The sequence below is a fragment of the Leptidea sinapis genome, chromosome 10 (assembly GCF_905404315.1).
Source record: "Leptidea sinapis chromosome 10, ilLepSina1.1, whole genome shotgun sequence".
Taxonomy (NCBI): Eukaryota; Metazoa; Arthropoda; class Insecta; order Lepidoptera; family Pieridae; genus Leptidea; species Leptidea sinapis.
Genome location: NC_066274.1, coordinates 8,853,269 through 8,880,062, shown reverse-complemented (window position 1 = coordinate 8,880,062; position 26,794 = coordinate 8,853,269). Strand labels below are relative to the sequence as shown.

Genomic DNA, 26,794 nt, shown 5'->3' with positions numbered 1-26,794 from the left:
TCGAAATCATCAGTGTACGATTAACATGAAACATGGTGTATTGAAGCATGGAGGTGAAGAAATTCCAATAAAAGGCGGAACTTTTGGGAAAGTGTTGTGCTTACGAGACACTACTTTAAATCCGAGATCGCAGACCCTAGTCCCGGTAGTCCTGCCAAGAGATGACAGCTCCAACCAAGTTGGGAGGGACCATACAAAGTAATCACAAGGATAACTGATGTGACTCTCAGGATCCAGCGTACCCCTCGAAGTCCCCCGAAAATCGTACATGTCGAACGGGTGGCTAAGTACTACGGAAGCAACGATGATCGGGACGATCATGTTTTGGGAGGGGGCAGTGTTGCGTAGCAACCCTTCGAAGTATATGACGAGAGTTGTCAAACTTCAAGACATTGTTAATTTCAACAGCTCCGTCAGCATTACTCGTAGCTCAGCGGAAAAGTGTTTACTTTAGACGCTGTAGACCCGGGTTCGATACACCTACCAGTGTATGGATTTTTTTGGGTTTGTGAAGTTAAAGGAAATTTCTAGTTAGTTCAGGACCAAATCGAACAGAAAAAAAGTGATGGAAAATGTGTAAGCAGGATAAAAATAGTTAAAAGAATTTTCTAGTACAATTTAAATTTAAAGATGGAATGGGAGAATCATTTTGAAAATAGAACGGATCCGGGGGTATATAAGCCGTACTAAGCGTGGCCTACGGCAGTTCTAGTTCTGACTCGAAAGTGTAAAGAAGAAGAAGAAGAAAAGAAGAAGTAGTGAAAAGTGGAAGTGTTCCAAGAGGAAGAAGATAGAAGAGACTTATTGTTCGGTGCGGTGTGACGCGTTGAAGGTACCGCCGCCCACAAGAGGAACAGCGGCAGACCAGCGAAGTGCAAGTTCAGAAAAAGTGAACGCAAATAAAGACTAGTTCCTATAAGCGGAGTATTATTTCCAATCCCTGACCCACTCCCGTGTCAATATCTACCAGAAAACTCTACTTTACCGCTCGTAACAACAGGTCTATACCAAAATCGAAAACCGACGTTTCGGCCCGAAACGAGAAACGACGAGCTTCGAATTAAATCCTATTACCAAAGTACTTCGGGTCTGAATAGTGCAGACGGATTTCGTTTCGGAACCATAGACACAACCATAAAAAGGAAAGTTGCAGAAACGATCATAATAATGTTAAACAACAAAAAGTAAATGTTAAGTGAATTTTGGAATAAGGTAAACGAAAGTCAAAATGTCGAATCGGGAACTTCGTGTCGATCTTCGTATCCGAAACACTTTCGTAAAAGTAAAAATGTACAATCCGCCATCCGAAACTTCGTATTTCGATTTTGGTAATATGGCTCCTGAATTTTGTCCTAAAACTAACATGTTAACCATAAAGGAGTCGTCGGAATAAAATATAAACGTTATAATTACATTCGTTGTAATTTTTTCAAAACCTCAAAAACTCAATGGATAGTTGTAAAAACCTTATTCACTTTCATAATTAAACATTCTGTATTACGCAATTTGAAATTCATATATTTATGGTGTATTAATAGAAAATCTTTCCGCAGTGCCGATCCCAACTACAGTTCTGCAGTTATAAACACAAACGTCATTGTGAAACACACTGGCGAAGTAACTTGGTTAAGTCACGGAATATACGTGTCCGTCTGTGACATCAATGTGGAGCAGTTTCCGTTCGATATACAAGTATGTACAATGAAGTGGGCTTCTTGGACTTACGATGGATATCAGGTACGATATTTGTAAGTATTGGAAATTTTTGAAGTTAAACATCCTTTGGCGGGATGGAGAAAAGTATTTTACCGATCGATTCAGTAGTTTTCACAGTACAATCGAAAAAAACCGGCTCTCCAATTTGTATAAAGATAGATAATAAGGGACAAGACAAGCAGGACGTTCAAGTGATGGTAATTGATACGTCCCCCTCAGGATTCTTGAAAAACCCAAAAACTGAGCACCACAATTATACTCGTCACCATGAGACATAAGATGTTAAGTCTCATTTGCCCAGTAATTTCACTAGCTACGGCGCCCTACAGACTGAAATACAATAATGTTTACACATTACTGCTTCGTGGCAGAAATAGGCGCTGTTGTGGTACCCAATGGAATTAATAAAATTTTTGAAGATGAACTTCGTTTGGCGGGTTAGATAAAAATATTATACCGATCGGTTCAGTAGTTTTCACAGTATAACCGAAAATAACCGACTCTCCAATTATTAGTATAGAAGATAGTTATTGTACTAATTCACAATAACTCTTATTTTAAATACTAGCTAACCCGGCAAACGTTGTTTTGCGATATAAATTATTTTTAGGGTTAGACCGTTTCTTGGGCATTGAAACATTACTTTATTTTTCTAAATATAAGAATTTTTCTAAAAAAAAAGGTAGCCTAACTTATCCCTTATTACATCAGCTACATGCCAAAAAAAGTCCAATCAAAACCGGTCCAGCCATTTCAGAGATTATCCGGAACAAACAGAGAGACAAACAAAAATTTAAAAAAATGCTATTTTGGTGTAAGTACTGTATATATATTCATATACATATAGTACAAAAACAGTTATTTCAATGTAACAAACAGACACTCCAATTTTATTTATATGTATATTTGTATAGATGAAGTAGTTTTGCTCAATCGTTTATAAGAAATGGCGGTCTCTTTGACAAACAATGTAATATCTCAAATTGAATAAGCCATAAGGTTCTATTTAAACAGTGGAGGTACTCCAATAGACGCGTGTTTAATAACTGGGTCATCTCTACAATTCAAACATTTCGTATAAGTTATTTCCTCCAGATGTGAAGACATTTCATTTCGTTTGTATTCATTCTCTCAAAGAAAAATAGTGATTATTACTTTCAGTTAATACTTATTTTTCGTAATCAGACTTCGCTTTTTGAAATAATTATAGAATGAGTTATCTTTAATAACCGTTATTGTCTTGCTACGGCTTTGTAAACTACGACGAATTATATTAGAAGTTAATTATTGTATCCTTGTATAGTTATATTATATATTTTTTGTAATAGAAATGTAGTTAAGTCATTTTTATCATCGTTTTTGTTTAACTCTTCATTTCTTTAATTTATTATGTTTAATACGCGGGCTGTCTAGTCTAAACCGGCTGCACATGCCTCGGGCATCCAATGCGTTCGGAGAAAGAACAACAGCTTACATAGTACCTAGACTGATTAATAAACTGCCACGTGACTTGACCGACTCGTTGACTGAGACTAATTTAAAACAGAATTTAAAAAAATACTTTTTAAGACTTGACTGACCACCGATCAACTTATCGTGCTTAACTATTAATTGTATCAAGTACTTTTACTTTTATTTGTAAAATTATAATGTATATCTAAGTTTCTAACGATTGTGAACTATTTTTTCTTTTATTAATTTAACTGTGTTGGTGTAGACTTACTTTAGCAATTGTACAAACCTCAGGGGTTTTTATATATCAGTAAAATATATTTTTTATAAATAAATAGATATATATATAAAAAAAAATGTTCAACTTTGATATGCTTATCGCACTATTGTAAATGTTGTTTACACCTGTATAAACTTGCCGTATTGTACTATCCCTTGTGTACTTGCTAAAATTATAGTTGTTTATTGATGTGTTGTTGATGTAACTATCTAAATAAATAGATGACTCTTAGTCGCGAGTTTAAAAACATTTTTATTTTAATTTTATTAAATAGGACATATTTAGATTTTTATTTTATTTATTCATGCTGTTTATTTTTGATTTTATGCAAAAAAATATGTGTTACATAATTGAATATTGTATACGTGAAAATGACGCCGCTTATCAATATTTGCGTAGGGATTAATCAAAAGCAAAATACTACACACTTCACTAACTCCCAAACACATCTATAAAACTAGCACACATGAACTTTTAAATTTAGTCTCGCCGTAACGAGAAGAGTTGTTGTCTATTACGTCTAGTATACTAAGTTTAATCTTAACAGTTTTATTTTTTTTCTTTAAAAGGTAAAGTTGAGTTTATATTTCTTACAGCACGTTTGATTAAACATATGATTTGTTTGAGTCATTTTTATGATGCGAAGTGCGAACGCACTGCGACACGATGATCTGATCGTCATCGAAATGATCGATAAATTAAAAATAGTGTGAAGTGATTTAGAAAGCATTTGTATCAACTTTAAGCTAAGAGAACGCAGATATATAGTTAAACACAGGATTGGTAACACGATTTTGGGGCTTTGTCACAAACGCAGTTAAGGAATTCGCTACAGACTTAAATTACTCGGGTGGATTCTTCTTGAAGACAGTAAAACGAATATTAAATTACCTCGCAATTTGTACAACGCGATTTCATCCGGTAATGAGCGGGCCATTTGAGACGGAATCTGACCCAAATGATAAACGATTGCATTCAGCTTCTTCATGTATTAACCGCGGCTTCCTTCTAGGTAAGTTAACTAATTTGTGAAAGGACTATATTGCGCATTCTCTTACATACCGCTTTTAGAACATACTTTGAACTGCTTTTGAACCCCAAAATTTGTGTCGATCAACAAACTTATTATCTACTAAATGTGGCGTACTGTTACTACTGTTACGTTCCTGCACAATTTTTTGTAAACTTTTGTGTAGAGTGTTCGAATCTACCTAGTCAAAACTATACCTACATTATTCATCTTCATTCTATTATAAGTTCAAAGGGAAATAGCACTTACTAAAAACAGAAATCGAATGAGGCGTGCGTAATTCTAAGTGCTTCAGAATGGCTTACTCGGATTACCGGTCGAATTTCAAAATGCTGCAGATTGACTTATAATAGCAAACGTGTTCGCTAACTATGGGATTGATGAGAACGGCCATGGTTGCTCAGAAGGCAATGGAGAGGGCTATGCGAGATCGAATCAAAAATGAGGAGATCCGTAGGAGAACCAAAGTCATTAAAATAGCCCTAATGATTAGCGATAGCGAAACTGAAGTGGCAGTGGGCAGGACATATAGTCCGACGGACAGATGGCCGATGGGGCAAAAATATCCTCGAATGGCGACCACGGTACCGGAAGACGCAGTGTTGGTACGCCCCCTACAAGATAGACCGACGATCTGGTCAGGACAGCCGGAATACGTTGGATGAGGGCAGCGCAGGACCGATCGTCGTTGTGATCTTTAGGGTAGGCCTTTGTGGAGCATTGGATGTCTTCCAGTTGATGATGATGATGATGAATATAATTCGATGCTACGATATGGATACCAATTTAGTAAAGTTAAGCTCAATTAAGTGTATCTAACCCTGCTAATATTAGTTACGCTGTAATTCAGTTAATATAAATTAATAAGTTTGATAAATTATTTATAACAAATGAAAAATAATTAATTGTATAACAAATAATAAATTGATTGGCTTATTAATATTTTTCAAACAACCTTATCTACAATTTTTATTGCAAATATTATTGGAGTGTTCTAACATGACACTTATATACAGATAACTAGCTAACCCTAGTCCCAGGCTGTCGGATCACTTAGATATTCAGCTGTGGGGAAGTAAGTTTTACGACAGAGCCATTGTTTGAAAACATTTAAATTTATTTATAGATAATGCCGGAACAGTGGCTGGGACTTTAAAAGTATATACGTTTACCCTTAAAGCTATTATGTATCTTATGATTATGATTTAATATAATAGTTACGTCACATACAGGAAGCAAGTTAAAAGAATTATTACAACATACATTGCGCTTCGAAATTACATCGTTTACAGCGCTTCGGAACTCTTTAGACGCACAAAGGTAACTTGTACGTAGTAATGAAAAAAGCACAGTCATAATTATTATGCAGTTCTTTGAAGATTAATACTTAAGCTGTGCACAATTTTCACATTTTAGCTTTGTTTTTAGTATAGGAATTCTTCTAATTAAATTCTAAATGGGATTCTAAATTAACATAAAAAGCTATATATTTTAATTTATAAAAAAATTAAAAACAGATATTAATACCACAGGTTTCTTGGTCATTTATTCGTCTAAATGTAAGCTTTTCGAAAAATTTATGAACAAATTTTTTGATTAAAAATTATTTTTATGGGTAAGTATATTCGGTATATATATATTTTATTTCTTTGTGATGAAACCATCATTTAATTTTAGGCGATATCATGTGCCTCTTTGTAACAATAATAGGTATTATTATTACTTTTGACGTATCACAAAATGACCTAACCTGATATGCTTAACCTTCGCGAAACTTCTCCGATGTTGCTGCGAATACGGTATGTCTCTGCGCAAACTGGTGAGAACTTCAGAGAGAACTAGACATTTTAAAACCGTACGTGTTTCATCAAATTTATGATATATTTGTGTTCCTATAATTCTCAATGGAAAAAAATAATAAAATATAATTTTTATAAAAAAATTATTTGCGTTTACCTAAGTAATTCTTCTGCCCCTTATTCTTTTTGGTCGCTTTAAAAATTTATACTTTTAGGAACACGTTGGTAGTTTTTAGCTATCTTTTGATAAATTACAATACAGTAATAGAATAGTACTTTAATTTCATACTAGAGCGCCCGATTCGACACACGCACACATACACACGGCTTACACGGCCGCCAAGCGATCTTGGGTAGACAAAACAATTGAGTGCCACGCCGTACGCCGCCGAGACTAGTCGCTGACCGAGTTAAATTATCTGTGACCCGCCGTCCGCGTCGTCAATGTTTTTGTATACACCATCCCTAGCTCTCCGCCGAGACTTAGGTATAAATTTCAATGAGAACGCTGAGTTTCGCTACTGTTCTATTGTAGTATTGTGCCACAGTGGCGGCTTTTCGGCGGCAGTGAAATTCCTGGGCTAATGAGACTTAGCATATTGTGACCAATAATTGCAATACCGCTCAGAATTTTGAGATCCATCAAGAATACTGAAATTGTAATGGGCAGGGCATATCATTTACAATCAGAATTTGTTTTCATTTTTCCGTTCTAATTATTTTTTTCTATTCTCACATTTTCTCTCATTTTTATTTTTTTCTGTTGGGGCAGTAAGGTCCTCGAATGGCGACCACGTACCGGAAGGCGTAGAGTTGGTAGGCCCCCCACAAGATGGACCGAAGATCTGGTCAAAATCGCCGGAGTAGGTTGGATGAGGGCAGCGCAGTACCGATCGTCATGGCGATATTTGGGGGAGGTCTTTGTCCAGCAGTAGACGTCTTGATCGAATGATGATTCTCATATTTATCGATTACAAAATTAAACTGAATGAATAGATCGGATTTCCCTCTCGGATATATGTATACTCTCGGTACATTGATTCAATGATAATTGCTTCAGCTTTTTGTTCAGTATTAGGCTGAGCCTTAAGTTTTTCCAATTACTCGTTGATTAGTATTTTGTAGCTGTTTTTGATACTTTTAATTAATCATGTAAGTTTTAATGGAGTCAGTAAAGTTTCATGTGATTTACAGCCGCTGAACAAACGTGGGTTAATTGTATATTTATGTTGTTAGTGACGTATTTATGTACTCGTACACAACCACAAGATTGATTGATTCGGAGTTCCTGAAACTTATTTAAAAATATGACCTCAGTTGTTAGACCTATGTTTATCTTCCCAAACTCCCAGCCAACATGGGATCGGATTATAATTTTAATTGAAAACTATTCTTGCCTAAAAGAATATAAAAGAAACTAGAAATTTTAGCAGCTTTTATGATTCTAATAACAAGAAAATCTTCTTCGATCATATGATGCTGTAATTCCGCTCTTTGATAACACTACCCTTAATGTTTCGCCTAGTATCCGAATACTGGGTCTCAAAATCTAGAGTGATTGCCAATTCCACTGTCATCTGAAAGACAAATTGGTTTCGAAGAAAGTGGGTTTCATAAATGGGTAATACTTCAATCCGGTCCTTACGAATTGTTGTTCGGCCATATATTATGAAGCTCTCGGGTCTGGTGCCACCCAATATCGAAACATTTGACCGCCTAGAGAGAACGCAGAGGTATTCGAATTGCCAGAGACCTAGTCCTCTGAACAGTTCAAGCATTTGGCGTCGCGTAAAGACGTCGTTCCATTGTGTGTCTTCTAGCGTATTTATCACGCGGATGTTACGAAGAGCTGTCCAACCTTAACCCTACCGTTGAAATCCACCTTTACACGACACCACAAAAATTTGGATGTCACTCTCACTATCTGGATATATTGCGTTCTTCTAGAGTGCGATTTTCAAAGCACTTTCTCAAAAATTATGACGAACTAGTATGGACGTTATTTTTGTCATACCAGAAACTTGTATCAGTTTTTGGGTAAGGAGAAAACTCTATCTATCTACGCAATTAAAAATTTCATACATAGTTTAAAATATTAGCTTATCTCCATCTCGCCTAAATTATAATAAATAAAGATAAAACAATATTTTTACAGATAAAAGAAAATCATACAATGCGCCACGTTTTAAGATTTAAGACGATATTTAGTATAAAGTAGCAAACGATATTTTTAGTAATGGTTATTCGCTTTTATTATTTATAAAAGATTTATTTAATAAAATAAATAGATAAGACTGAAAATATATTTATATGGGATTGATAGTTTCAATGATTAATTAATACATACAAAGGAGGCCCATGGATGGTATCGTTATAGTTGTGTCAAAACTTTATGAAAACAGTAATTCATAAAAAAAAAATACGATATAACGAAATAACAATGCCTCGGGATTTTTTTTTTTATGATAACAAGGGACGAGACGAGCAGGACGTTCAGCTGATGGTAGTTGACACGCACTGCCCATTGCAATGCAGTGTCGTTCAGGATTCTTGAAAAACCCTAAAAATAAAATAACCATAAAAACTCATCACCTTGAGATATAAGATGTTAATTCTCATTTGCCCAGTAATTTCACTAGCTAGGACGCCCTTCTGACCGAAACACAGTAATGCTTACACATTAATGTTTCCATAATCTAGCCAGCACCCTATGTAAAAGCCTCCCACTGGTAATTTACTTGTTAGTAAATATATTTTGAAATTGAATTGAGTTGAATGCAAAAAAGAAATTCTACTCTCATTATATACGATAAACAGTGCTACGGCAGAGATTGTAGTTGACTTAACTGTCGTAAAATAGTTTCATGTTTTCATCTTCCGGTTTCCTTCACAAATAAATCAGCGTGGGCTTCACAAAAAGTCACGCGATGTGCATTTTATATGCGAGCGTACAGTTCATAACGGTTGTAGGGAAGTAATGACTTCCTTTGTTTATGAATAATTGCGAGAAATGCAAACCATTTCACCTTTGATGTTGCTGGCTTTATAAAAATGATAAGTTTATAAAAAACCTTCGTGAATCATCATTAATACTTTTTTATTTCGACTATTATGTAGGAGCATGGGCTCATTTAATGCTAGGTGATTTCCACCAGCCCACTCTCATTGAGTTTCACAATTCTTAGAATTTAAATAGTATTTGTAAGAATTGTTTGAGATTGAAATAATTATTTAGCTTAATTCAATATGCTTTGTGCAATATGTGCGTTCTACACTATTTTTCTAATACTCTGTTTAAGCTTGAACAAGCAAATATTAACAGTTTCGTGCCTATTATATTGTAAAAAAAATAATTTTCTTAATATACTTTACTTATTAATATTTAAATGAGAGTGCACCTACGTAAGGTATTCAAAAAATAATGAGAACGACGTGCTTGTTTTCTTTTGTAATCAAAAAAGGAAATACTGGCTGGTAAAGCTGGAACGTTGATGAGATTATAAAAAAATAAAAATAAGAATATCTTTAGATTTTCCAAAATTCAGTCAATTTTCAATTTTTTTCAGTTTGCAGGCCTGTTGTCGAAAATTAATAAAATAAATTACGCGGGGTAATTAAGTGTTTTGAAAAAATTTAGTACAGGACAATCATCAAGATTTATAATAATAATATCTTTTATTTGACACCCATATGAAACATTACATAGCTACAAAAATAAGAATAAAAACGAAAAATTATAACTAAAACTAACCTAGAACATATTTTACAAAGAATAAATAAATAATGTCTCCAAAATATCACATAGCAGCTATGTGGCACTGTGTGTCAAAAGGGATACTACTCAGATTACCTGTGACAATTGGCCACAGCACAGATTTTCGATAGCTCCTGTTTGACGCTTTATTTTTTTACATGATGCGCTAAATTTAAACGTGTACGAACGATACAAAGAAATATCTGTTTGACGAGAAATGATTTAATTTCAAGACTAAAATTGCCGCTAGGATTTATAGAAGCTAATTTATGAAGCGAGCTCTACGAAGAACTTGGATTTTTTAATTAAAGCGTTTAGCGGATATGATAATGACACTCTCAATTAGCACGTAACTTTAAGGCCAGGTGATCCCGTTTTTGCCACTTTTAGAATTCATTTTTGATACGTAAATAATGACATTCAGAAACTGAAATAAATATAGATTTTAGAATCCACTCTTTCTTCTTACCATGTACCCGTTTAATACACGATACAATACAATTTTCTCGATAGAAAAAAATCCCGAACGCACTTCGATTTACAGTATTTTTTTCAAGCCAAATTCTATTTTAAACATGTTATAAAACTCCTTTTCTCCTATAATTAATATCACTTTATAGGTAATTAATGTTGGAATCGATTCTACCTGATCGTTTTTTTTTCATTACATTTATACTACTATTTTTTAACGATTATTCAAGTGATTTTGTGATCCGTTTGTCGTTCGCCAGCGTCTCGCGGGACATTACCGAGTTACAGGTCTCACACATGTGTCAAATTATTGCGCGCGCGCATCTTTTCTGTTCCGTAAATAGTATACGATATAAAATAGATTGTGAATTTATAATTTCCCGTTATTGTATTTGTAAGGATTAAGTTTATGTGATTATTTCTTATTAGTTATTGTGTAAATATTTTGTATAGGTACTTACAACTTTTAAGACAGTAATACTTCGCTGGGTCTACCCGGCCTTAAGGAGTAGTGACTGATTATACATATACTCATAAATATTTTTATATTATATATTATATGTCATAAACTCTGTGAACCGAACCAAAACGTAGGTAATAATTTATACGATTGTATATAAAACAGCAGAATTCACTTAACTACAAGCCACCGCCTGCAACTATATAAGACGCAAATTCGGCCTCACATAGAGTACTGTTCTAACGTCAGGGCGAGCGCCTCCCCAGTAAAAGCTTCTTCTATTTGACCGCATACAGATAGAGCGGCTCGAATCATCAACATTAAAGTTTATCACGGGGAGGGCTCAAGAGAAGTTGTTAGGGTTGAAACCAGCAGCCGAATTCCACTACCGGACATTGCGTCAAAATGCTAAATGCCAGCCGCATCACATCAGGTCTGGCATTCTACAACCGTGTGTTTTGCAAGAAATTTCTTGCGTCACACAGCCACTATGTGGAATCAATCACCGGTTGAATCACAATCTTCAAGAAGAGCATATCTACCTTAAAGGCCGGCATCACTTGACCCCTGTTTTTGCGGATTGTCCAGTCCAGTCCATTGCCGGCTGCCTCACCACTTTCGGGTTCGGGCGGTCACACTTTTTAGGGTTTTATTTTATTGGTATTGTACGAATGTAACAGATTTAAGCTTTTTCTATTCCTTATGGATTTAGAAATTACGATTGACTTATTGAAATATAAAAACAGGATAAATTGACGTATGATTCAATATCTATATATATAAAAATGAATTGCTGTTCGTTAGTCTCGCTAAAACTCGAGGACGGTTGGACCGATTTGGCTAATATTGGTCTTGAATTATTTGTGGAAGTCCAAGGAAGGTTTAAAAGGTAAATAAATATGAAAGTGTTCGGAATTAAATAAAAACAACAATTTTGTTTTTCCTTTGATGTGTTCCCGTCGTCCGATATTTCTTTTGTATGGACATACTTTCTATGAGAGAATTTATTGACGCGCGGTTTGACAGTTTTGCTGTAAAACAATTTCATTACAACAACAGGGAGTATATTTTACGAAATAAATCTTGATTTTATGATATATTACTGACAAATTCATAAAAAACATTATTTTATTTTTTATATACAGAACAACGTCTGTCGGGTCAACTAGTATGGAATATAAATAATCTTATATCTATATATATAAAAATGAATGGCTGTTCGTTAGTCTCGCTAAAACTCGAGAACCGCTGGACCGATTTGGCTAATTTTGTTCTTGAATTATTTGTGGAAGTCCAGGGAAGGTTTAAAGGATGAATAAATATGAAAAAGCTCAGAATTAAATAAAAACAACAATTTTGTATTTCCTTTTATGTATCCCCCGTCGTTCAGAAATTAAATTAAAAAGAATAGCTTAAAATGAATAACTGTTAAGAATTTTTATATCTTTCTAACTTTTCGGGTAGAAAATAAACTTAATTTTAGCTAACAATGGTTGGTAGATTAACAACAGTTGTTAACTATCTATCAGATTATTTTTATGTAGACTGATAAGTCATAAGTTTAAGAGTGACAATGAAGTACATAGGCTTAGAATGCAACGAGTTCGTGCAATAAAACAGCCATATTATTGTCATTCGAGCTGACAAAACACCTGCCGGTGATCACACAAGGAGGTTTAATTCACCCACCATTAACGAAGTAGGTGTTGTTATTGTCGGAGAAATTTTACAATCCAAAGCAATAATTCTTATTTCCAATATTTTTTTTGCATGGACATATTTTCTATTATTGACAAATTCATAAAAAAACATTTTATTATATTCAGAACAACGTCTGTCGGGTCAGCTAGTTACAGATATAAGAGATACTTATAGAACAGGTCTAACGAAATAATATTGTATATCTATATAAATTTTAGTCTTGTACTCTTTTCTATGCTGATGCTATTGATATAAGCCGATTTGGCATCAAGGTTCAATGAAAATTCATATTTTACATCAGCCGCTGATATAACAGAGCATTTTCCAACTTTGTAAACAGCTTAAGCCATTTAATTTGTTAGGTACGGTAAAAGCTTTGAAAAGAGTTTAAAGAAAATTTAATTATGTGTTAAACATTTTTGCTGTAAGCATAATTCACAATAATTGGTTCTAAAATCAATCTGTTGAAATTGGCTTATGTATACAATAGTAGGCTTTACGTCTACAATATTTTTCTAAGCATTTCATATTTTAAAAAATCCCATGTATAGAATGAAAACTTATTGTACGTGTTTATTAACCGACTTCAAAAAAGGAGGAGGTTCTCAATTCTTCGGTATTTTTTTTATGTTTGTTACCTCAAAACTTTCGACTGGGTGAACCGATTTTGATAATTATTTAAAAGCTGGTGCTTCCCGTGTGGTCCCATTGTAATTTGGTTCAGATCTGACAATGCCATCTATGAGAAAAATCATAAAAGTCTTAAATGTGTTGGCAAAGTCGCCTTTAACTAGAGCCCTTCGCCATATAAATGAACTCCACAACAAAGTGGACATTTTTGAGTGTACGTGGAGTGAACTCACAAGGGAATTGATATATGTAGTATCTTTAAGTTTTTTCTATTTCTGGGGTGATATATTATTTGTAATGTAATGTAGTTTGATTTGTTTGTTGTTTGCTGTGTTTGTTATTCTTGTTTGTTTGTAACTGTCGCATTAGGTAATACCTGTAATGATAGTTGCTATGTGTGTGTGAAATAAATAAATAAATAAATTGAAATTTGCTACACATACGTATAGCAAATTGGATGATAAATTTAAGAATAACTCAATAATGCGCCGACCGATTTCGATGACTCTTTTTTTATTGGATAGGATATACTTCAAAGATAGTTTGGTTAGGTTCTGATTATATCCATGGCAAAGTAACGGAACTCTTAAGCGCTAACGTTCATTGCTGCATTGAAAAAAATTTAATATATCTGCACATATTTAGACAAGTTGTTAGTTAGTGTACTTCAAGTTCACTAAAACAATAATCATAACTAGAATTAGATTGTATAAAAATACGCAATTATTTTTATACTTTTTAGTGCATAATTATTATATCTATTGTTTTGGAATAGTGTTTTTGAAGTCGGTTGTTTTATTTGTAATTTTTTTTTATTTTGTTATTGAATACAATTTATTAACAATATACAGCGTGACGCTATAATATCAACATTAAATGAACATGGAGAACACGGGTAGAGTTATCTAAACTCAATCGTAAAATAAATAGTAGTTCAAAAATGCTAAAAAACCCGCTTTTTATAGAATTTTTAGTTTGGTTTATTTACCAAAGCGTGTTTTATTTAATTTTGTTTAAACTAGCACTTAATTTGCATTGTTGAATTAAAAATTCTCTATTGTATTCGAAAATTTCCTAATATTAGATAAATTTGTTAAAGATATAGCAGACGGTAATCACTGGTTGGCTCTGCACAGGGTTTCCTAGTGAGGAATGTAGTCCATTAAGGGTGCCTCTTTGTTTCTGTTTTTGATACTAACACTGTAAATGTATATTAGGCATGATGAACAATGTATGTAATTATAATTAATCTATACAAATATTATAAAGAGGAAAGATTTGGTTGTATGTTTATTTGTTTGTATAGGCTCCGCAACTCCTGAACTGATTTGAGTAATTCTTTCACTGTTGGGAAGCTACACTATCCCCGGGTGTTATACTATAGGCTATATTGCATTTTCAAAAATTTTGGGAGAATTTACTTTTAGGAGGGACCTAAAAGTAAATTTAAAATTAACATCAATTCCTGTCATATAGACGATAGACGAAAGTTATATTAAAAAAAAGTGATCAAAATCGCGCCTAAATGAGTCGGTTACAAACAAACATACATAGATATAGCTGAAGCTAATAAAAAGCGTGTAAAAATAATTTTAAAATTTAAAGTAAATAATTGAAATTTTCAAATTTTCTAACAAATAAATTATATATTTAGGAAGCAAAATTTTAATCACCCTTACGTGATCCCATAAGACGGCACGAAGTAGGTGTCAGTGTCTGCGCTAGTGCGCGGCTACTAGATTTCTTACAGGATGTTCCGAAATGATATTATGGAGAATTGATTTCTTTAGAAGAATTATGTGTTTTATTTTTGAATATTTTTTTTATGACTTCGGTTAAGTACTTCAACCCTTGTGCTTATTGAATATCGCCAATGTAGCGCCGCACTGTTTAATGAATTAAACAACTGTTTATTTAAAAAAAATATATTTAACCCAATGTACACATAATATAAGGACATAATATCATTCGCAGTCTAAAAGCGGAACGGTAAAAGCGTGCTTATAGACAATGTAAGCACACTTTTCTCCTTAGACCTCCTTGTATCAACTGTCACTTTTCGAATCGGATCTCAAATACGTCACCTTAACTGAATAAATGTTTTACAATCGAACAAGAATATTTTAAACAACTTGAGTAAATGAGGCAATGTATAGATATAGCATTCGAAGATTATTATGGTAGCTATAATATATGGCAAGTTCCATATTTCGGCTTTGTTTTTATACAACGTGATTTGTTCTATGTTACTATATACCTACATATAGAACGTTACTTAACCCAATGCATTTTAAATGAATAGATGACATCAGAGCGCATGTTAAGCGGTGTTGCCACTCTCCGAATACACTGGAACCGCGTGCACTCATAATATGAGTGAGATGTTAGTGTTTAGGAGTTGTCTGAGTGCTCTCGAATCACATTTTCACACTTTACGAGTAGAGGCTGAGTCATCCCCGTGACCTGCAATGAACCGAGAATAAAGAGCTTGTATTGAGGGTCAAGAGAAAATGTAGTGCAGGAGAAGGATGCTTCGCGTGTATCGTATCGAATTTTACACAAAGTTTCTATAGTCCAGGAACATAATATCGAATAGTGTTTATCTGCCGTAGTAAAGTCCTTATTTGGTCTGCACGTATCCAGGCGAGGCAGCCAGTTGTAGATTGCACGGAAGGTCACCTATGCGATGTACTATCTAAAACTGCTGGGGATGGTCCAAAGCATGAGTGTACTTGAATGGAAACAATGAAACGTATGGTCGATTTGGTGCGGCCGGACCATCGGAAGGTCCGGTGGGTGCCTCGCATCAATTGTAGTTATAATAATTTTGTACGATAGACAATGCGACATACCTTCGAATTTAGTCCACTACCAGGAGGTCTACTCGAAAAATCGGCAACGATATATTCGGAACGATACGATAGTACCCCGATATATCGCTCCTACCCTACTCTAACAAATGTTCGTATTCCATATCGTTTATCGTAACAACATCGTAACCATAGACTAATATTTTGATTTTTTTACGATGTCAGCGTGAATGGATTATGCGCAAACCTTGGAACACTAAATATTATCTGTGCTTTGTCGCTGTTCAGTGTCCACAGTCAAAACATAGTTTAGGCGTTACCGCCTTTTTGATACTGGACCATGCCTGACACTGCACCACCAATTTGCATCATTTACACAAAATGTAAATATTCCAATTAAATTATGTAAAGAATATAATATAACCATTTAAAATTGAATAAATAATACAAAACTTGCGGATAATAAAATGTAAAAACAGTAACTCAACCCTTCTCGTCGACTTCCTATTTGCATTTGCATTGGCGGCCATTTGCATTACTTTCTACGCATAAACGATAAACAAAATGACTTAAATTACTTGGTAGTAAAAAAATCCTGTTTAATAGTAAATCACATATAATTATTTAATAATTTTTATTCAGTATGTATAATGTATGGCAAATATATCTATACAACTTGAAATGATAATAGCAACGACAGCCTAGAAGGTGTCGTTGAGATTTTCGTAAAAAGGACGTTTGATTGTTTGTCAAATTCGAATATTCGTCTCTGACATTTTAAACTAAGGTTAGGATCGATAATATCGAAAAATGTATCGTTCGTTCAATCATTGTTTCGACCGCGTGCGATGTTTCAACCGTACCAAATCCGACCATGTGGTTAGGCTATAAGTGAGAGAGATTAAAACTTTTAACATCCGTTCTGTCAAGAGCGTTTCGACGGAGAGGAATGGAAGTTCTGTGCTACTAGAAGGAGCCTGAAAACTACCTGCCTACAGTATAAAACCGTGATTGTATTTATTGGACTTTTTCTGTTTTAGCTGGATTTACAGAAGCAGTTTGATGAAGGAGACACCACAAACTATCAAACTAACGGAGAATTCGATCTCGTCAGCTTCGAGGCCATAAAGAACAACCAACATTACTCGTGTTGTGACGAGCCTTACCCGGATATAACTTACGTCATCAAACTTCGACGGAGACCCATGTTTTACGTTTTCAATCTCATCTTGCCCTGCCTTCTTATAAATGGAATTGGTGAGTGGTTTAGCTAAATACTTTTATAAAAGTTATGTGTTTTAAGAATAATTTTAATTTGGTGTGAAATGAACTTCAGATCTTATATAATATTTATTTTAGTGCCACAATAAATTATATTTTGCTTTTAAAATATGTCAGTTCAGCTCCAAACGTCACACAATGGGGTCACTGAAAATCAGTGTTGTCCTCATTATGTATGTATGGACACAACTATAACTGAGTGGAGTCCAGTTTTGGAAGACCACTGCCACATTAAGTTTTGCTTTTTTTTCTTTTGTTTCAAGTAAGTTAAGTATTTACATTAAGCATATATGTTGTTCTCATTAACGTTTTTGTGTGAATGTGTCAGTTTTTCTTCCAAAATAAATTCATTTTATCCATCTTATTTACACGTATTTTATGAGCTTCACTGTATGTTTGTTTGTAACTGACTCCTTTGAGCGCGATTTATACCCACTTTAAAAGGCCAAATTTCGTTCAAACTTCGTATATTTATCGAGGACCGATTGCAATACATTAATTTGATAAGATTATTACATTTTCAATTTGCAAAATAAAATAAGATTTTTGTTTATTTATATAATTTTAAACTTTCAACCATTATCTCTAACCGATTTATCTAATATTAGGAAAGTTTTGAATATCAAAGAGAATTTTTAATTCAACAATGCACATAATAGTTTAAAAAACTAAAAAAACACACTTTCATTGAGAAACCAATACTTTTTGCTCAGTTTTCTATAAAAGGCGTGTTTTTAGTTTTTTTTAACTATTTACTATTTATTATATTTTACTTGACTTTGTTTTTACTATAGTGATACGTATCTGTTTGTGTCCTTAGTAAAAAAAAATATGTAAATGAAGATTTATTTTGCCAGCTCTGTTAGTGTTTTACGTTCCTTCGGAATCTGGTGAGAAGGTGACGCTGGGTATCAGCGCCCTACTGTCAATGACAGTGTTTCTGATGACCATCCGTGATACTCTACCTCCGACGGAAAAGACTCCATTAATTAGTGAGTACATTATTACTAAAAGATATATATAAATTGTTGAAGATTTTGAATCGTAACTATTGTCATTCTATTGAAGTTCTACTCGTTTACATATGTCATATAGACTGCTGAGTTACTTGCGCCCGTTCTTCTCAGGTTTTTGACGTTCAGTAAGTGCTTTTGAATCCTAAATCATCGTGTAAAAAAAAGTCGAAATAAAGAACTTGCCACAAATAACACGCTTATAAGGTTCGATTGCTATATTTTTTATAATAAGCAGCAAGTAAAACAATTATTCAGTTCAGGTTATATAGAATTATAGAACCCCATTTGGACTGTGATAGTTGCCACGCGACTAAGGAGAAAAGTGTGCTTACATTATCTTTAAGCACACCTTTGCCATTCCGCTATGATATGTCCATATAATATGTATAAAGAACGTCATTGGAAGTTCTGTACAATTACGAAACGTATGATTTTTTAATAGACTATTTACGCCTTTCAATTATTCGCCGTCAATATGAAGCAGAAAAGGCAAGACTATGTACGTAACACTGAAATCTAACAGAGTATTTAAAAATAATTGTTACTTTTCTTGTACTTTAAATATTCTATCTGTCATGGGTGTCATTTTTAAAATTGGTGACAAGGGGTAGAAATTATATTGCATAATAACATTTTGAGAAACAAAACTTTACAGTAGAACTAAAACTATTGCTTATGTTTTAATTAAAATTAAAATCGCTGGTAGACCAATAAATAAATAAATTATAACTGGCTCCTAAATTTTGGTAGAGGTATTGGCGAGGGATTTACAAGAAACAAAGAGACGCGAGCAACGATCATTATAGTTGATATTTGTTTATAACGTAGTTAAATTCTCTTTAATTGAGGCTGCCAGTAACCGCCGTTGCGAACTGCATTTCGTTTTTTGAATACGTGTCATCTTCCTTGACTTGTTTCTTGCCTTTTTGATGTTTTAGTACAAATTTTTAACACATAATCTTTAACGTATCTATTAGTTGTAAAAATAAATAAAATTCAAGAAATTGGAATATTATTTAGATTTGGGTGAACCCCTGACTCCTATACTAGCATCGGCGTTTATCAACTAAAAATAAAGTAACGCTATTTAATTTTAAATTTCTTAATTAAGTTTATTAAAACACATATTTTAAGTTGTTTTCAAGTCCGATTTCTGTGTTTTATACAAGAACAATTCTAGCCCTTTTTACCATTATTGAAAGAGTCCCTTAACAGTCAGAATATTACAAGTGTCATTGAGTACCTACTTCATTAATGATGAAAACTAAACATTATTGAGAAATCCCTGATATAGTTAAGTGACAGATACATTAGACTTTTGAATTATTTATTCAATAAATGTAAAGTGTATTAGGTATAAATATAATTGATGTTAGTCATGTTTGGTAATATAAAGATCGTAGAATACCAGTGAGAGGCTCCTTTGCACAGGATGCTGGCAAGATTATGGGTACCACAACGGCGCCTATATCTGCCGTGAAGCAGTAATGTGTAAGCATTTACTGTGTTTCGGTCCCAAGGGCGCCGTAACTAGTGAAATTACTGGGCAAATGAGACTTGACACCTTATGTCTCAAGGTGACGAGCGCAGTTGTAGTACCGCTCAGAACTTTTCGGTATTTCAAGAATCCTGCAACATCCAGATCGCCTCGACTCTTATTTTCATAAAAAAAAGATAAAGAATTAGTACGAGGAAAGGTAGAGGCTTACATTCTATGGTCAGATCTTGGACAGATTCTTATAAGAGATCATCTATAAATACTAACCAAGAATTAGAATTATTACATGAAAAGGCTTAGTGCAAGTAGGATGAGAAGAAACCATTGAAGTATATCAGAGCCGTATCAAAGCTTGTAATCTCGTACCATTTTGAAAGACAGGCGTTATTGAATGAATATCATTCATAATCATCAATTTTGGCTTTGTGATATTGAGCTTGTAACTGATGTTTTGGTGCAACTGGTGTTGCAAAGAACTGATTGTATTGATCACTTACCTAATGCATATCAGTCCGGGCGTTATACAAATAAGACCACATTTGATCTTAGAAAAAAATCTTTTTATATTGTAAGTATTGACGTATAATTAAAAACTAGACTAACAGTTACGCTCAGAAATTGTCTGAAGAAAAATTCTGTCTGAGCGTCTATTAGGCAGAGTTTTCGTTCAGTTGTGTTTCGACCGCGCTTTGAATGCAACGCCACGCAATGACAAACTGTTCAGTGAAACATTGTCCAAATAACAACATATGCAAATTTAAAATGGATGGAGTCGTATATCAGGTAAGGTATTAAGATATCAATTGGTAAAACATCTTCTGCGTCCACGCGCGTGTTTCAAGTGCGTGACGTAGCGTTACTATTTATAGACTTTGAACATTACTGCCACGAAATAAGGTGTTCATTTGAATGAATGTTTTAGTGTTATCTGTATAAGTTAATGTGTCGGTATATACAACGTCCTTGACGACGTTTAAATAGGCGGTTGGGAGTATAGTTGATTATTGTACGTCAATAATTATAAGAGACTAACAAGACGTTCACTTGATGAAATGATAAGCCTTGCTCACTACAATATGGTTACTTAGTTTTCTAGATAACCCAAAATTTTTACCAGTGGCTCCTTTGCACAGGAAACCGGCTAGATTATGAGTACCACAACGTCGCCTATTTCTGCCGTGAAGCAATAATGTGTAAACATTACTGTTTCGGTCTAAAGGGCCCCGTAGCTAGTGAAATTACTGGGCAAATGAGTCTTTACATCTTATGTCTCAAGGTGACGAGCGCAATTGTAGTGCCTCTCAATATTTTTGGGTTTTTCAAGAATCCTAAGTGGCACTGCATTGTACTGGGTGCGGCGTATCAATTACCATCATCTGAGCGTCCTGCTCGTCTCGTCCCTCATTTTCATAAAAAAAATCCCAACGGCACCTTGTCTGCGTTCGTCATCTTAATATATAAGTAAAAAGATACACAAAAATTACTTGCATATTGTTTGGCAACAGAAAAATTTACACCTGCGGTACCCATAAAGCTAGTTTGTGGTTAGAAATAATTGTGAGTGTAAAAAAGGAAAAGAGAGACAGTAATTACAAACATAATTGAGAGATTCTCGGCGTAATGGTTCCGTATAATATATTATATTATATTGTTGGTAATCTTTCATCAGGTCTGTACTACGGCGTGAGCACGTGTTTGGTTTCCTTTTCAGCATCATTATCCGTTGTCACTCTCAATATATCTTACAGGCAAGTTTAATTATAAAAGGTCGCTTTTGTAAAATATCGTGCGTCATTTTGTTATATAATATTCTTTTGCTGATTGTTTTTATGTTGTATTGTATGCTTTTTTGTATGTGCTTGTCTAGTATGATTTACGGCCGTTCCCAATATACTATCTACAGAAAGAGGTATATTACTATCTTCTACTGTCAGTAATTAGCTGTACAATAATCTGAAGCTGTCCCAATATACCTGATAAGTCATTCTTATCGCCTTATATTGGGACGCGTGAATTTAAATTTCCATACTAACTTCTATCGCTGGTAACCTATACGTCGTCCCATTGGCAGAGAGCGTATACGGATAAGGTGAGTTACCGTCGATAAGTTTAATGGGACAGAAAAGTCAACGATTACGATTACGATTTTTATCTCAAGTAAGAGAGAGACTGAATATTGGGAACGGCCATAAGACATCTCAATTTGACTTAAGATTTTGTGAAATGTATCGAATTATTGTTTTAAGTGAAGCACATCATTTATGCATGTATGTATTTGATTGGGACTGTAATAAAGATTCCTATAGGGTCACTGTTTTATGGCTTGTTTAATGAATGAATTTATGTAGCTATTTGTAATCGACCAAACATCAGACATCAGAAATCAGACAAAATGCACTTCACTCACCTTTGAACACTCCCACTTACTTTCGTTTCTTTCAACATTAATTTCTATTCTATGGTGTAAGTAGATGCTCTAAGACTTCATGGGTAATTCTGACTAAAATCGACAGGCTATTAAAATCACAGGTTAAAGCAGCATCAATGAAGTTATCCGCTGGGCATTTGCTGCTCTTAGTTATACCAGCTATTCTAAAGACAAATGACATTGCTGGTTGCAATGACAAACTTGCTAATTGCATTGAATTGACGCACGGGGAACAGCGATGGTGTGAAATGTGATACACGTTGATATTTTAGCTTCTTATTATGTCCAGGCTGCATCAGTCTGTGCCGGGGTTACTGTATCGACTGCTGTAGACAGCAAACGTCACTAACATGTCAGTGTCAGTCTTTCTGACACTGATATATTTGTGAGACTTTCTGTCATCAACGAATAGGAGGACATTCGAGCGTACGGGTGCTCTGATGTTAAGCAATCAACGCCGCCCACATTCTCTTGCAACACCAGAGGAATCACAGAAGCGTTGCTGGCATATTAGAAAGATGAATGCGCTTTTTTTGTTGGTACCCATGTTGTATTGTCCTGTAAGCACCGCACAAAGATGTTCATTCAACAGCTTGGTTGTATATGGAAGAAAGTTGCTTGAAAACCGCACTTGTGAGGAGTGGAGGTAGACATTATAGACAAAGTTTTATCTCAGGGTCTAAATATCTTTTGATCTTTACTGGAAACCTGAGCTGTTGTGGCATTTAATTCAGCGAATTGATCGGTAGTTTTAGAAGATGTTGTTTTTATGTGAAGAAATACCACCTAATATAAAACAAAAATATGCACATGGAATTGATTTACTTCTATTCCCAGATAAATGCCATGTTTGACAATGTAATCAAGTCATTGAAACAACTCACAACTATAGAAGCTACTGTGATCAAAATACGACTCATATTCTGGCAAATCAAGCCAATTCAAACAATTTTTTTGGTGGCGCTGTAGAGAGTCGTTCCCTTATCTAAGATATGGTCTATGCTTCATGGTCGTGAACCAGCGCTGTTTGCGTTGGCTAGACGAGACATACCTGGAACCCTGTATTTGTTATTATGTTAATATATTTTATAAACTTAAGTATTGAATAATAATAATTATATTTCTTAAAAAACAGTTAACATGTTGCTAAAAATATAAATATTAGTTTGTTTACGGTGCGTGTAGATTGATCCACGTACTTGCAAAAGATTATTGTTAGAGGTATGATCTAATAACTTTTTTGTTTTTTAACTTAACGTGAGTGTCGTTGTTGAATCAGTTTGTAAAAGTTGTTGTTGTAAAATACTGCAGCCGTTTACGGCAATCAGCATTTATGTTGATTTAAAAATATATCAGCATCAAATGCTAAATAATGCTGATATAAATCTTGTTTTTGACAATCATAAGTTTCCCATTATGACTTAAGTGAATTAATTCATTTTAGTTTGATATGTAATCTCTGATGATAAACAAAGAAAATGCAAAATGTTTACAATATCGTTGACAACACTGTCAATACAATGATAATTCTGAAGTTTTCCGAATGACAAGCTGCCTTGCAAATAAACGCGGGAAACGTTATACGTCCGAACAAACCATTCGTAAGCAAAATGTCTATTTGTAAACATTTTACATATTCTTGGTTTATGCTTAGTTATAACTTTATGCCAATTTCATTTGTAAGGCCGTATGTGTATTATGTATATCATCATACTATTATATATCTTATATTATGATAGTTGTGTTGTTCGTAGAGGAGTGAGAGGGCAGCCAGTGCCGGCCGCGGTACGAGAGTTCGTGTTGGTGAGGCTGGCACGTCTTTTGTGCATGAATTTCGATACAAACACTGTAAATAAGGTATGCGATTTAGGATTATGTATCTCTACTAATATTAGCTGTAGAGATTTATGTTTGACTAGGTGACCTGGAATTATTTTTAGAGTTTGACCGTTTCTTGGACATTGCGACATTATTTTAATTTTCTAAAATAAAACATTTTTTCTAAAATAAACGAAGCCTAAGTTTCTCCTTATTACATCAGCTACCTGCCAATAAAGTCCAAACAAAATTGGTCCAGCCATTTAAGAGATAAGCCGAAACAAACAGATAGACAGACAGACAAAAATTGTAAAAAAAAAAATATTTTGGTGTATGCTACATACATATATATGTCGCAGAGATATGATAAAAACAGTGATTTGGTCAAATCTCGGAAGATGTTAAAATAACAACACAGTTCTATCATTTCTCGAAACAAATCTAGTGATTTGACCAAATGCCAGAGTTGGTTCCGTAAAATGACAATTGGTCTTTGGTATTTAAAATGTTTATTTGGTAACACTTAGACATAATTTGGTAAGAATTTAGTATCGTGTCGCAGGTGGAGGGGGGTGAGAGGGGAAGGGGAGGGAGATGTCCTCTGTCCCCTGGCTCCCCCACTCGCATGAAAAGGTAACCCCTCTTCAAAATCAAATTAATGTAACCTAACCTCAAAACAGATAAAAGTTTCTCTAAAGGCCAAGTAGAAGCCCCGCTTCGCGTGGCGCATATTATTAAAATTAAACCCTTAACCAGCGGGCCATGCCCGCTATCCCCTTCCACCTAGCCTGTCCAGGTCGGGGTATGACTCAAGTCTGAAGAACGCTTCGTTCTTCTAGTCGCGTCACTCATTGTCATTTCACGGAACCAACCCTGGCATTTGATCAAACCACTATGTTTCTTTAGAGAAATGATAAAATCTTGTTGTTATTTAAACATACTCCGTGATTTGATCAAATCGCTTAGGTAATTGACCAAATCTCTGTTATTATCATTTCCCTGCGACATATATATTCATATACATATAGAACAAAACGGTTATTTCAATATTAAAAACAGTCAATCCAATTTTATTTATAAGTATGTATAGATTATGTTATTTATATGTATATTTTGTTTGATCACTAAATACAATATTGAGTTCAGGATAAAATGAAAGTTTGTTGGCAATGATATCAAGTTTTTTTTTTAAATACTGTGCATAATATTTCCAATGTGTTTTAGATTTTCATCACCGTAAATATGCTGTATTTTTTTGAGTACTGGAAAATAACATTTGTATTAATATTAAACTTTCCAAAGATACTGCCTACAATAATCTAGTTCATTAATTGTTTTTCTTCGGTAACTGGTTAACCAGTTTTTATTACGTAACTTTTAATGTAATGTTTTTTATGTAATTTCCTCTTATATAAGTATCAATAACCTATCAATGATATTTCACCTTTATCCAATATTCAAATTGGGATTTATTGTAAAAATCGGTAATTATAACATAAAATATCTTAAATAATCGTATGACTTTTTACTTTTGGGTTCATGCGACAATAATCGGGATAAATTGTCGTGAGTGACAATTATTCTCGACCCTCGTCGATAGCGAGCGCTCGAAACAAAAATATTGCCTCCTTGTGGTACCGTGGAAAAAAGTAATATCCTTTAAATATTACACAAAGAGTAGAGAAACAGTTGGCAGAGATTATTATACAAAACTTTGCTATTAAAAGGCAGCCAGGCGTTACTTTTTCCCTATATTTCTTTTTTTTTTTTTCAATTATAAAATCAACCCAGATAAAATCTCATCTAACAAGAAGCAATTTCATGGGTATCATTCATCAATATTTGATATTTCAAGTGCCTTTCGGCTTATACTCCTATAGAAATCAAAGTAAGAAAGTTCTCGAAATTTTACGATTATGAGTGTTAATTCCATGCAAGACGATTGTCGCTTATACATAATAATCGAATATATATAAATTACATGACACGTTGTTTGTCCGCGATGGACTCCTAAACTAATGAACAGATTTTAATGGGGATTACTTCATGGAGTGCAGTTTGGTCCAACTTGAGAGATAGGATAGTTTTTATTTCGATTTGGGACCCATAATTATTTTTATTTTCAATATTTGTTTTGTATGGACATATTTTCTATGAGAGAATTTAGTGACGCACGGTTTGACAGTTCCGCTATGAAACAATTTCTTTATAACAACAGGGAGCATTTTTTACGAAATCATTCTTGATGCTTTAAAATATTATTGGCAAATTCCTATAAAACAGATTTTTTTTATTATCTACAGAACAACGTCTGTCGGGTCAGCTAGTATAAATATATATTATATACTCTACATTGCTACATACGCTTCCAATGCTTCTGATATTCAGTAACTTGTGCAGCAATGTTTTGCAAAATGACGTCAATATGAATTAATTACTGTGTGGCGTTATCTACAGTGTGGTTTTCAAGGAACTTTCTTCCACGCACAACCAAGCTCTGGAATGAGCTTCCTTGTGTGGTGTTTCCGGGACGATACGACATGGGCATCTTCAAAAAGCGCGTACACCTTCCATAAAGACCGATAACGCCGCTGCAATTCCTCTGATGTTGCAGGAGAGTGTTGGCGGCGGTGATCACTTAACATAAGGT

At 34.2% G+C, this 26,794-nt stretch overlaps 1 protein-coding gene across 1 annotated transcript in view; it reads left to right on the top strand.

The window, feature by feature from the left end:
• Positions 1–26,794, top strand: part of LOC126966622 (neuronal acetylcholine receptor subunit alpha-10-like) — a 78,698-nt gene that overhangs the window by 38,804 nt on the left and 13,100 nt on the right. Inside the window, exons 4-8 of the mRNA XM_050810788.1 lie at positions 1,554–1,737; positions 17,144–17,360; positions 18,242–18,376; positions 21,568–21,646; positions 24,081–24,183. Of these exons, the coding sequence (XP_050666745.1) occupies positions 1,554–1,737; positions 17,144–17,360; positions 18,242–18,376; positions 21,568–21,646; positions 24,081–24,183 (718 nt within the window). The remainder of the gene's footprint in view (positions 1–1,553; positions 1,738–17,143; positions 17,361–18,241; positions 18,377–21,567; positions 21,647–24,080; positions 24,184–26,794) is intronic.